This window comes from Excalfactoria chinensis, chromosome 4 (assembly GCF_039878825.1).
Source record: "Excalfactoria chinensis isolate bCotChi1 chromosome 4, bCotChi1.hap2, whole genome shotgun sequence".
Classification (NCBI taxonomy): domain Eukaryota; kingdom Metazoa; phylum Chordata; class Aves; order Galliformes; family Phasianidae; genus Excalfactoria; species Excalfactoria chinensis.
The window spans coordinates 69,092,558-69,105,123 of NC_092828.1; the positions used below are offsets into that span (position 1 = coordinate 69,092,558).

The following is a 12,566-nucleotide window of genomic DNA, read 5'->3' on the forward strand; positions in this document are numbered from 1 at the left end:
ACACATCTATTTGCACTTACAGCAGCTGTTACGCTGCCTTGAAGAACAAGACATGCACTGATACCTGTTGAGAACTGTCACTGCTTCTGCATCATCCTTACAAGTCAGCAACTTATCCATGTTGTATTCCAGCACTGCAAGTCCCAGCTGCAAGATTGCCTTTATTCCATCATAGAAGAAACAGTCCACCACATTGACTGCACTTTCAATAGGCAGCACGCTGATAAAAAGGGTAAGGAACCAGGAGAGAGAGACCGAGGAGAAAAAAGTCATGCCCATCATGTGGTCTGTCAACTGAGGCAGATGAACTCTGATGAGCTCCTCAAATACTGCCTGATCTACCAAGGCACCTGCAGGGAGAGGATAACAAAACCACCACCCAAGTCTTAATAAAGAGAAATGTACTTTTCTCAGAGCACTGACCAGAAATCAAGCTCCTATCCAAATGCAATTTGTTGTAAAAGCAAACACAGACCTAGCTGCATGGCACCACTGTCTCCATTCCCTGTGATGGAAGCTATGCACTCTACACATGGACTTCTGCATTCTGTAAAGTATGCTGGCACTCCTGCATGTGCATGACTACTGCAAGTGATTCCCCTGTCAGCCGATGTGTCCTCTCTGCAATGAGAGAGAAACCTCACAAGTAATTTTCTTCTAACATATATGCCTGCAAGCTTTAGTACTAGCCTGTCTGCTTCTGGAACAACTCTATTTCTTTTATTTCAGCTGGCTAAGTTCCAATGAATAAAATGAACTGCAGTTTTAATTCCAATAGAATTGTGTAGTAGCCTAAGAAAATATTTCTTGAGTAGTTATCGCTAGAATAACAATAGTATTTGAAAAATCATACCCACTCTCACTTAAGAAGGGTCTTGGGATGTTCTCTGTTACTTCCCATTTTCTACTTTACAATACTGAACCATGCACCACTGTTTCCCTGGTTACTACTTAGGCTTCAGCTCATTCCTTACGTTTGTTCTCAAGGACTGATCATTATATTCAGCTCTAGATAGACTACAAGACTGACTGATGTTACCAATGATTCGACGATTGAAATAATCAGGTAGCATCCTTTCACACACAGCAACCAGCAGCCAGAATGCTTCCTCCTCCTTAGCATACAGCAGAAGTACTGATGTCAGTATGTTCATTGCCTGTAAACATTTACACAAGAAAGGAAACATGTATGAGGAAAGAGGATGAAAGCCCAACTGTATCATCATTTGTTAAGGTTTATATTTCTGAAGGCCTTTTATACCACATGTTTAGATAACCTGCAGTCCTACTAGGTATGAGGGTTCTACATTTATATTATCAAATTCAGAACACAGCATTTAAGCTACATAAAAATGTCTTTAAGTTTTGAAAGTCTAGTAGAAATGCAAGCATAAGTGCAATGGAGATAGTGGTGTTTAACAACAAATTCAAGTACAACACAAAAGCTCATGTGACATGGTGGGATGAAATAAGCAATATATAAGAACAAAAATAAACCGTTACGTATTTCTGTGATTGATTTTATGAGGTACCCTATGCTGCCATGATGAACTCATGTTTAGGCTCTCAAAACTACTGTACCTGACAATATCCAATCTGAGGATTCCTGTATGCATAAGCCGTAAGAACTCTCCGGAGCGCAGAAATTCCTGTGTCGCTTTGAAAAGCGGGATGCTCAGGTAAGGAGCGACGTAAATCACGTTCAATTTCATCAGTAGCTAAAGTGCATGTTCCCAAGGACTTTTCCACCAATTCAGTGTAATAACCAGGGCTGGAAGCCATATCATTGACAGCACCTGACAATAAATATTACTGAACAGCATTAGAGGGCAATACTAAAGCATCTACCCCATTTCCTGCCATCTGTAGAATTCTAGTGACTTCTGAGATACCTCCAGCTGCTACTGAAATTAATGGCATTCTTCCGAAATAGAAACAGAAAAGCAAGAGAAAATAAGGCTTGGAGGAAAGTTACTTTCCATTACAAAGTTGACTTTGACTTACTTTATTTCCTGTTTCATTAGGGAAAAAAAATAAAAGCTTCCTTTCACCTCTGCTCTGACACAGGTATGTTCTACAGCAGGAACTCACCTGCTATACTCAGAGTTCAGGCAAGAGATTCCCTATGCATATGAAAGTTCATTCTCTAAACCAAGCAACAGTGGCTAACAAATAGCTACCGATAATGGAGCCAAATTCTCCTCTAGGAAAACACTTATTTTTGTTGTGCTGGGAACACCATCCTCCCAGAAAGCTTAAAACAACAGAAAAAAGGGCCCACAAACACATTTTGCTATTTAGCAAGTAGAGACGCTGCAGAAACTGACGGTCCCCTTGAAGTTCACAAATAGAGCACACAGTCATTGTTTTTTTGGCTGAGTTTGTTGCAGAAGATGATGACACAGGTTTCGTTTGAATCAATGCTGGATGTATATTAAAGGCTCTTCCTTCAGAAAGGTTTAGACAAATTGCCACAGGAAAGAGCTTTGTTGTTGTTGTTTTTTTTTTGTCAGACTATGGTCAGCCAGTAACAAGAACATCCATATAATATAGCTCACAAAATGAATCCATTATACTTGCTGTGCAGTACCTGAGAAGAGCAGCCAGAGTTCTCCTCTTAAGGCCTCTGGGATTCCTCTTACAACTAAGTCTCGAGTCTTCTTGGTTCGAAACATACTGACACCATGACCTCGTTCGAAAAAAAGGATATTCCAGGACTGTTCTTTCATTTTTTCTTTCAACTACAGAAATATTAAAAAAAAAACACAAGACTATTATGCATACTGAAAGGGTTTTTTTCATGTTTCAGAAAACAAAACTCTATTTTTCTCTCAGTTATATTCACATAAACTGTAAATGGCAGCACCAGTATCAGTATTGCTATCTGAAACAAATGCTGATGAAGATCAGAGCCTACTGCAGGGAACCCGCGTTAGCAGGGGGGGCTGGACTAGAGGGACAGGACACAGTGCAAATATGCAGATAAATTCTGTCATTGCAGTTCTGATGCACACCAAAAACACACTGCCAACACAATGGGTAAAGACTCAGCATTTTATATCATTCCTGTGGCAAAAAAAACAGAGGCACTTGTTAAGATTCTTTGTCAGCTATTTACATGTAAATACACATGTTTATATGATATGTACACATAAAAATCTGATCGTAGCTTGAGTCAGTTTTCAAATATTCTTAGTTTTGCTTCCTGGTACATTTTCTTGATAAACAGTAAATTAACAGAAGGAGGAAAAAGGGTGAAATTGAGTGAAAGCAGTAGAAAACCAAGAAAAATAGGAGAAAATGCTTCAGATGGCTTCTGTGTGGTTCCAGTTTTCTCTGTACTAATCTGCAAGCTCTAACGAACAAGCATTTGGCCATGATGATGCAGTGTAATTAAGCAAGTGATTACTTGCATAGTCAAATCATACTGTTACAGATATCTGCTTAATTATTCAGATAAATCAACATTCTGCAGTTTCAATGTGCCTTTGAACTGTTCTTTGCTAACAGCAATGAAAATGTATTAACGCTGATACAGACAAGATAATATCCCACAGAAACTCAACAGAGAAAGCAGGCTGTTCTCCCTTCTTTCTGGTTCATCACACTTTGTTACATTACATCAGTTGACAGATTTGGAACAGGGTGGGTACAAATGGTGCAAAGCACACAGTGATGACATGACATCAGCACCATTGTTTTGCCACTGTTTCTAAATCGCTCCTCGGTTTGGTTTTATTTAATATGAGCTCCAAATAGCAATGGGAAAGAATCAGTAATCAGGAAAAACTGCAAAAGAATGAAGCGGAGTTAGATTAAGAAGGGGAACTAACAGCTGAAAACACACCCGTATTGGTTTTACATTTAATCAAATATTTATCAACCAGAGAGAACACTTGGCAAGCCAGCATTTACCATCAAAACACAAGACAACTGTGTACGCATCTGAACTTCAGCAGCACCAGCCATGTAAGTAAAACCTCCTGCGGAGGGAGAACTGGCAGAAATTCCCACTTTAAACATAACTGAAGCTACAGTCATTTTACTCGCAGAGAAGGAGGTGAAAAACATGGCAGCAGTGAAATAGGTCCTTTGTAGGGTACAAGACTTCTAATAAACTATTAATTGTGTTCCTAAAGAGCAATTCAACTAATCTAATGTAAAACAGCTGACCGTCTGCGGTTGCAGCCCACGAAAGACTCCAGTGCTCAGACAGGGTGAACACTGACACCGTATTTTCTACCCTTGCAGCAGTAATATTTAATACTGTTAAAGCAATTAAAGGTAAACTACAGAAAGTAAAAGTAAATTTTGCCACTTCTTTCCACTGGACTATAAAAAGTAGAATTTCAGAACCTGTTTTCCTTTCATACCTACCAAAGGAGTGCTTATTTTTCTGATACTTCTAATATCTTAAGTTCCACATCTGAATTTGCCTAATTTTGCTGAAAGCAAAATGAAACTCTTCTGTCCTCCTGTACACATCATGGAGAAGCAAAAATAGTACATCTGACTGCAAAAATAATATATATATGCATTTTTAAACATCCAGAGCGTGGTTTTGACGGATGGATGCATAAAAGAATGAAGCAATTAAGAAATGAAGTAAGTTTCCTGATAACGATTTCCTTCTCCTGAAGACTTTGTAGTGACTTTGCACCTTGACAATTCAGATAGCTCTGAAACATGTTCACTATCACAAAACAAGCAGCCAGCTCTTCCCTGAGGGGCTGGAAGAGCAAGAGGAATTAGCTCCATGAAGATGAGGCGTATCATTATTAAACAAGTTGAGCAGAAAATTGAATACAGCCATGAAGAAGAACCCTGTGGACTCAAAATAGAGAACACGCAAATGAAAGAAGACTGGCAAAGCCGCAGCAGAAATCAGCAGCCTTGCTGGAGTATATTTTGAATATGCCTAAGTCTCTTCTAGTTAAATTCCAGAAGCAGTTGTGCACTTCATCTCTTACCATTTTGGGGTCTAGATTCTCGGCATCCTGAGGATGGTAGACAGTCATTAGGGCTTCTGTACTGACAGTTTTGCTGTTATCTCTCAGATCCATCTTTGGTGGTACCTCATCAAAATCCTTCGCACTGTCAGAAGCAGAACTACTTGCAACCTTAACAAATAAGTAAATAGGTTTTAGCAATGGTAGTTATAAATGCCAAACAATCCTTCAAGAAGCAGCACTCATAGCAGAAACCATTTTGCTACCAGACTATCTTTGCTTATCAGATTAATTTACAGGTACCGGATTCTGTACTAAAATGCAGACTTGCATACAATTAATATATGTACAAACAGACTTTCAAAATAAATGAATAGAAAGCAGTCCCCATTCTGAACAAGCAGGCTTCAAGACTGGTAAAAATCATCTCTACAGCCAAAAACTTAATGATGAAAGGACACTTCTTCAATAGGAATATGGTAACAGGCAGAGACCTGACCATCAATCAAGTCAAAAGAACACCATTAATTTCAAGGGAGGCGCTTACAGAAGTACAGAGAAATACTGAGAGCATTTTGAAAACAGCATCAGAACCTGGATGCTTTTCAAAACCCGATGGAAACAATATAAGAGAACCCAAAAAATAAAGCATTCAACAGTAACATCATTGTTCACATGCTCTCCCACACGTGAGCACTGAAATATTTACTTTTCCACACCTTGAAACCAAAGCTACAGAACTTAGCGTGCTGGGCCAAAATGATGCAGATATTACCCAAAAGAAGGTGTTCAAACTGGGAATTCCTTTGAGAAGCAGACCTTAGCTCTTAGACCTGCCAGGGCTGTGCTGCACACTTACCAGATGAGCATTTCTGCTGATATCAAACTGTCTTGCTTTTATTATTCTTTTGTATTTTTGAACTCTTAAGAAGCACAGTCTGAACACCGAGACACACTGATGTTCAGTCTGATACACTGATTATTTTCTACCAAGAGGCATTCAGTTGTACACTTGTACACACAACTGTCATTCTACATGCTGCTCCAGCAGATTCTAATTTTTTCAATAGAAAATCTTCTGGGAAGAGATATAGAAGCTCTAACAAGTAATGCTTGTTAGGGCTGTCTAATCATGCTTTCTTATTTCTCGTGCATTAAATTAAGTACAGATTTCTTCACATCCAGAAGTAACCTTGTAATTATTCCATCCACTTTCTAAGTCAAAAAGTCAGCTGACTGAAAAAAAGGCACAACTAAATGTAATTTTCTATCAGACTGATGGGCTTCAGTTTTCAAGTAAAGGGGCTGAAGGTAAGAAATGGGAACAGAATTTAAAAAATGGAAAAAGAGACAACTTGTTAACCAGAGGTGAAGCAGACCCTCTCTGTAAAGATTCAGACTTAAATAGCGCATGGCACCAAAAACACAGATAACCATACATTAAACTTTTAGTGAGACTAGACGACCTTATTTCTAAGAGTAGCTAATGAGAAACTAGAGTTAGCTGAAGAGTTACCTCTGTGGTTATATGCTGTGGACTTGAAGTTGCATTGCATTTGATTCTGAGCTTTGCGACAAGCTGTTCAAAATCTCTAACTTCAGTGAAACGAAAAGCTCTTTTTCCTTTGGTACTAATGTTGACTCCTCTGTTGGCTGGGTCAGCCTTATCCACGCCTATCACCTAGAGAGACAAGGCTGTGTTAACAAGACAACTCATCCCAACACATTTTACCACCTTGTTTCCAAAAGAAAAAAAAACTATTAAAAGTGCAAACACATATGGAACAGCAGAATGAGGCACTACACAAACAGAATTAGTAATGTAAATAATGAATTGGCTATGTTACAGCTTAGTGGTCTCGAGCTGTTCTAACACAAGGCAGTAAGCATCACGCCATCGGCTTTCTACAAGGTACTGAACATCTTCAAAAAGGTTTTTCTCAGCAGAAAGTATGGAGCATACTTGAAAATCTTTCCACCTCCTACCTGCTGGAGCTGTTACTTTTTACCCTACCATCAAAAAACAGACAAGTAATGAAACGAATTGAGTTTCATGAAAATGAATTTCCACTGAGAACACCATTCAGTGACAGCTGTCATAATATGTGATGGCTGGAGCTGATTTTAATTGCTATCGTGAAACAGCTACACGTTAGAGAAGCTAATACACTTTAATAACGCACATACCTGTAAGATAATAATGAATTTCTAGAGCGGCTGTCACTGCTGATGTTTTTACATTGTTACAGGAAAGGAAAGGAAGACAGACTAAATGAAAGAACTCCGTGGTACTGTAGAACAAATAGTGAGGGTCTGACAAACTACAAGGAGATAATTTAGCTCCATTAACACCGTCTCTTCTTCTCCCCCCACCCCCCAGCTTATGGATGTTGCTATTGTTTGCAAGACTGTTTAAAGATCCTGGTTAATTTTTAAGCTATTGTAGCACGTATTTGGATGCTGCTGAAAAATCTCTAAAAAAATGTAAAAAAAAAATTATCTATAAGACTGAAATGTGGCGATGTCACGGATTGCACAAAGTCAGGACAGAAATGGAGAAGGCTTTTTTATTCCTAGTTACGATTCCACAGTCTATCGGCAGAACCCTACAGAACTATGAAAGCTGTCCTTCACAATACAGTCCTTGTTCGGTTTGTTCAGACTACCAGCTGGCACTGGTATTTGTCCACTGAAGAATGTCCATGGATTTTCCTACAGATGTTTGAACAGACAGCACTTCTCAACTGCTGCAAAGAGATGAATGATACTACAGAGCTAAGTAAGAAACAGAGCAGAACAATTATCGTCAAGATCCTCTACCCTTTCCAATCCTTTTTATCTCGAGAATCTTACATTAACTCAACTTCAAAAATTAAGCATTATTAATATATGTACTACTTGAAAAAAATGGATTCTGTACCCAGATATAAAAATGGGAGCAAATGGAAATGGATAGATGACACAGAGGACAAAGTCAAAATGTGAAAGTAATTCTATAAGCAGTATTACTACTACACAGTATCAAAAGTAGAGGGAAATCATGACATCCATGTAAACTAAGCTTATTCTAAGGAATATCTGACACTATGCTACACAACTGCAATCTTCTGGTATAAGTGGCTCTGACCGTAGTTTGCATTACCTCTCTGAATGGAATGATGACACTGCACAGGCTGCCATCCTGGCTAGCAAAGCAAATGTAGTTTTCCGAAATGCACATTTTCCCATGGGCATTGTAATGAGTGAAAGGAACCCATAAGAAGCATTCATGAACTTCCTTCAAAGTCTCTTCTTTGGGTAGCCTGAAGAATGCTCTGAACTGCTGACTGTGTGCTCGGCTCTCCAGGCCTCTAGATTAAAAACCAAACAAAACAAAAAACAAGGCAGGAGAGAGAAAAGAAAAACAAAATATTTCAAAAGTATCCTTCAAAAAACAAAAGTTGCAATGTCTTGCAGAAAGGCTATTTAAAACAGTCAAATGTCATGCACCCTCAGAACTTACGGTGACAATTGGAAGGTTCAGCATTTTACTTGAAGAGGCAACAAAGTGCAGGACCAGACCTATACACACCCACTTAATAAAATACTTCAGTGCTTCAGTCAATAGGAATAAATTCAGACATTCTTACACAGCTAAGAACTCTGCTGAATCATAAAGGTAGAGGAAAAGAAATACACACTATTAGCCTAGTCTGCTCTGCTTTCCAACCATCAAAATAATCAATTTAAACCTAGACCAAGTTTTGTCTTGTCAGAGGGTTAAACAGCTAGAAACGCAGCACATGGAAACATCTCTCATGGGATGATTTTTCACAGACAACTGCAGCCAGAAACGTTTTTGTCATAGACTAACAGCTCTCTCTAGCACAGCTACTAAACCAAAATATCAGTTACCTAGGAAATTCACCCCAAACCAGGCTTTGATATTAGTGCACTGTACAAGGAAAGAACAATTTGACTTCTTGATTTTTTATTTTTATTTTTTAAATCTGTTGCATAGTTGGCTTTAACTAAGCGCAAATTAAATGGAGCTACTGGAAATCAAGGCTAAGGCTGAAATTCATTAGAAAATGCTTTCTCATATTTTCTTCTTTACACACGTAATGTTTTCCAACATAGATTTAGTTAATTAAAATTACCCAACTGTAGCCTTGCTTTTCCTGGTTACTTTTCACAGTAACTAGCCAATCAAAACCTCACAATTTGAGTGGGAATTTGAATAGCTCCTCCAGGAGAGGGCAACATCTGCATCAACAGAAACTAGAAATTAAATCATAAATTTACTACAAGAAATGATCACACTTTCCTGAGAAGGAAGGACTCTAAACCATCTGTTTATTTGTGCACACAACCCTGCCTAAAAAATGGCCATAAACAAGGAAAGCCTGTAGCTCACTGACTCTATCACCTATCTCCAGTGACAGAAAAGCCATGCAGTTATGTACATATGCATTTTAAATCACTTACTCTTCTCCTTCTCATTGAGATTCTTTGTAGACTCTGAAGCTCCATTCTTGATTTCCTATTCCTAAACACTGCTAAAATGTCTTTTAAAAATACAAACTACTATAAACTATAACTGAAGCCCAGTTCTGAAGGTTTGATCACTTTCTGTCTTCATACAGGCTTTGATACTGCACAGTAATAAAAGGTTACAATGTCATGAAAGCCTTTGATCCCAAATTTGAACAAGACAGTTATTTAAGAGAACACCATCTTTGCCAACATCTACTGATCTCCCTCAAACAAGGATTTTCCTCCCTTTGTCTAAAAATATACTGAGTCCAGAACTGATGGATTACAAGCAGTTACCTCTTGGTGATCTGCAGGGGGTCGTGAAGGACTGGGTCATTTTCAAAAGTCTCCTTATCAAAAAGTCTTCTAACAGCGTAGTTTGCCAGCTGCTCCATGAGAAGGAAGGTTTCATTAATGTGTAAAAACATGGAAAAATAGTGATCTTCTCCATGGGAGCAGACATGAATGCTCTCTGTCAGGATAACATTGGAAGTCTTCTCAAGTTTTGATATTGCATCCCAGGAGATAATAAGCTTTACTGAAAATACAAATATAAGCAGATATGAGTAATGTCTCTCTAGCTGCTACCCTTGTATTAATCAAAAAAGCAGTAGCACTAGAAAGTATGATCACATAACAGTTAGATCACAACTCATTTGGAAATGGCTACAAATTCACAAGGACCAAAAAAACCAAAAAGACTCACTTCACAATTCCTACCAAATAATTCCACCGGAATGATTTTTATAGAAAGAAACATTCAAGACACACCATTTATGAAAATACAAGTCTATATTGTCTATTTGCTTTGCTCTACTATGAAACTGCAAAGTGCAAACAGACTCATGTAAGCTACCCTACTTTAACAGATTATCAGACACCTGCTCATGTGGCAAATCTCTTCCATAAGAAAAACGCCTCCACATGTGAAAGATACATAGTAAAACATGAAAGGACTAGGCTTAGCATCGGGGCTAAGTCTTACGTACTTTCTGCTCCCAGCAAAAATGAGTAAAAGCTCAGGAAGTTGGTACTAAGATAAAGCCATCCTTGACAAGGCACACGGCCCTTCCAGTAGCTGCATGAGTAATAGGTAACCAACTTCTCCTGCTCTGGTAATCCAAAACACTTTTCAAACTTCATAAGACCTTCACGAAACTTCTCAGGATCTTCTTCTTTTGTAAAAGAACCTTTTCCTTCTTCAGCAATCAAACCCTAAAACAAGAGAACAGTTATTTCATGTACGTATCCACATCAGTGGGTGTCTTATAAAAAACTGTACATATACAACGGAGTATTCTCCTTACAGGATATTATATTTTACAACTTGAAGAATAGTCTGAGGATCAAAACACAGGTTATAGATCACATGTGCTACTTCAGACTCATACAGCTTCAGCATGACACACATCTTCAGGTTTCCTTATCTGAAAACAATGCATTTTCCTCACTTAATCACATGAATTTCAGGGCTAAATGTTTAGTAATTGCAAAATGGACTCTCGTATACTTCCTAGGGGTTCCCAAAATTATTGTGAAATGATATATTATCAGTTCAAGACCACTATCTAGAGGCACCTGGTGTACCATTTACCAAAAAGAAATCACTTAAGTTAAACAACTTTACTTAACTATGTGGCAGATAAACAGTAACAATGGAACATATTACTCACTCAGAAGTACACAATATCATGGTGCTGTCTACATGGAACATAATATTTGTGTACATTTAGGGGGGAAAAAAACTCAGCCTTTCCCAACTGTGTCATGTGCCTTCTACTTACTCTTATCTTCCCCTGGACAAAGCTTGTAATATCTTCATTTGAATCAAATACTGATAAAATGTTCATAACATTGTGTTCTAACCAGTCCCAGTGCTCTGTTATCTCTTCTCTGCTGGCTCCTGGTGGAAAGGAGAAAGATATAAGTGACTTCAATTACTTCATGAAAAACATTAATCGAGAATATTCAGTATATTTCAGGTTCACAGGTTAATTCAAATCCACGAGTCCAAAACACAGTGCTGCTGTGTTTTTATCTTTCAGGCTCCTTATGCAGCTGTATTTCTAGCCTTTACCCCTAGAAGCATTCCGCTTTGTCAAGCTTTCGTGGCTCAGTGCTGAAGCCTGACTGGGACTGACAGTTCCTTCAGCTCAGCAGCATCACCAGCACACACCCATGTTAGTAAGTAGGATGCTCCCCTCGAAGATGGGAAACATGAGATCACATTCAGAAACTAATAAGAAAATGAAACAAGAGCTTTTGATACCCTTGGCTTTGATCACTAAGCCACAGCACTTCCCAGAGGAGAACTCCCAGCCTTGGATTTGCAGTGGTGCACAAACACTTCTAACAAGTGTAAGGTTGTATCTCCATATGCATCTCCACAGCCAGGATGGTAGCAAAGATTTCTCTCTCTCTTTGGATACATAAAACAACTGTTTATGCTGCCTACAACAAACATTTGCTTGTGCTTGGTACAAGTCATTGTTGTATCTTATTTTCTATCAAGTCACATTTTAATTAGATTTCTAATCACACTAAAGCCAACCACCATTCAGGAAACAGCTGTCATTCCATCTATATAGCAAAGTTCTGCTTACATTCTAATTCCAAACAATGCAGTGTTTTCCCACAGTCAGAGAATTCTAAAAGAGGACAGAAGCAGAACTGCGCCCTAGATGGAAAGCCATATATACCAGACCTGATCCAGGACAAAAGGCTCAGCTGAATGACCCCTGAAGCAGCATCTGGCACCTCGAGTATTAGTACTGTTTTTCTTCTGAACCCTATGGGACTCCAGTACTGAGGAATTAAGGAACGCTTCCTTCTCTTTTGTTACATACAAGACAGAGAAGTAACTTAAAAACCTGCTGTCAGGAGCCATAAGGAACATACAAAACATAGAGATGAGACAAAATTCAGTGTTCCTAGAATGTAAATATCGCACTCATAAACATTTTAGAGAAAAGCCAACCTCATTATGCTACTTTACTCACTTGACAGTGCTTTTTCTCTAGGTTTCTGAAGGCAATCACTTCCTTTACGATAAATATCACTGAGATATTACAGAAAAAAACCCAACTATCTCACCTGAACTAC

At 38.5% G+C, this 12,566-nt stretch overlaps 1 protein-coding gene across 2 annotated transcripts in view; it reads right to left on the minus strand.

Moving 5' to 3' along the window:
* The window catches only part of TBC1D8B (TBC1 domain family member 8B), a 32,700-nt gene that overhangs the window by 10,924 nt on the left and 9,210 nt on the right, over nucleotides 1-12,566 (minus strand). The window contains exons 3-12 of one of the 2 annotated variants that reach the window (XM_072334736.1): nucleotides 11,249-11,367; nucleotides 10,454-10,679; nucleotides 9,762-10,002; nucleotides 8,092-8,299; nucleotides 6,466-6,630; nucleotides 4,971-5,120; nucleotides 2,591-2,741; nucleotides 1,582-1,796; nucleotides 1,040-1,157; nucleotides 65-350 (exon numbers count right to left, since the gene is read on the minus strand). In XM_072334736.1, coding sequence (XP_072190837.1) covers nucleotides 65-350; nucleotides 1,040-1,157; nucleotides 1,582-1,796; nucleotides 2,591-2,741; nucleotides 4,971-5,120; nucleotides 6,466-6,630; nucleotides 8,092-8,299; nucleotides 9,762-10,002; nucleotides 10,454-10,679; nucleotides 11,249-11,367 — 1,879 coding nt within the window. Of the gene's footprint in view, nucleotides 1-64; nucleotides 351-495; nucleotides 622-1,039; nucleotides 1,158-1,581; nucleotides 1,797-2,590; nucleotides 2,742-4,970; nucleotides 5,121-6,465; nucleotides 6,631-8,091; nucleotides 8,300-9,761; nucleotides 10,003-10,453; nucleotides 10,680-11,248; nucleotides 11,368-12,566 lie in introns of those variants that run through there. The other variant, XM_072334737.1, reaches the window with a different exon arrangement.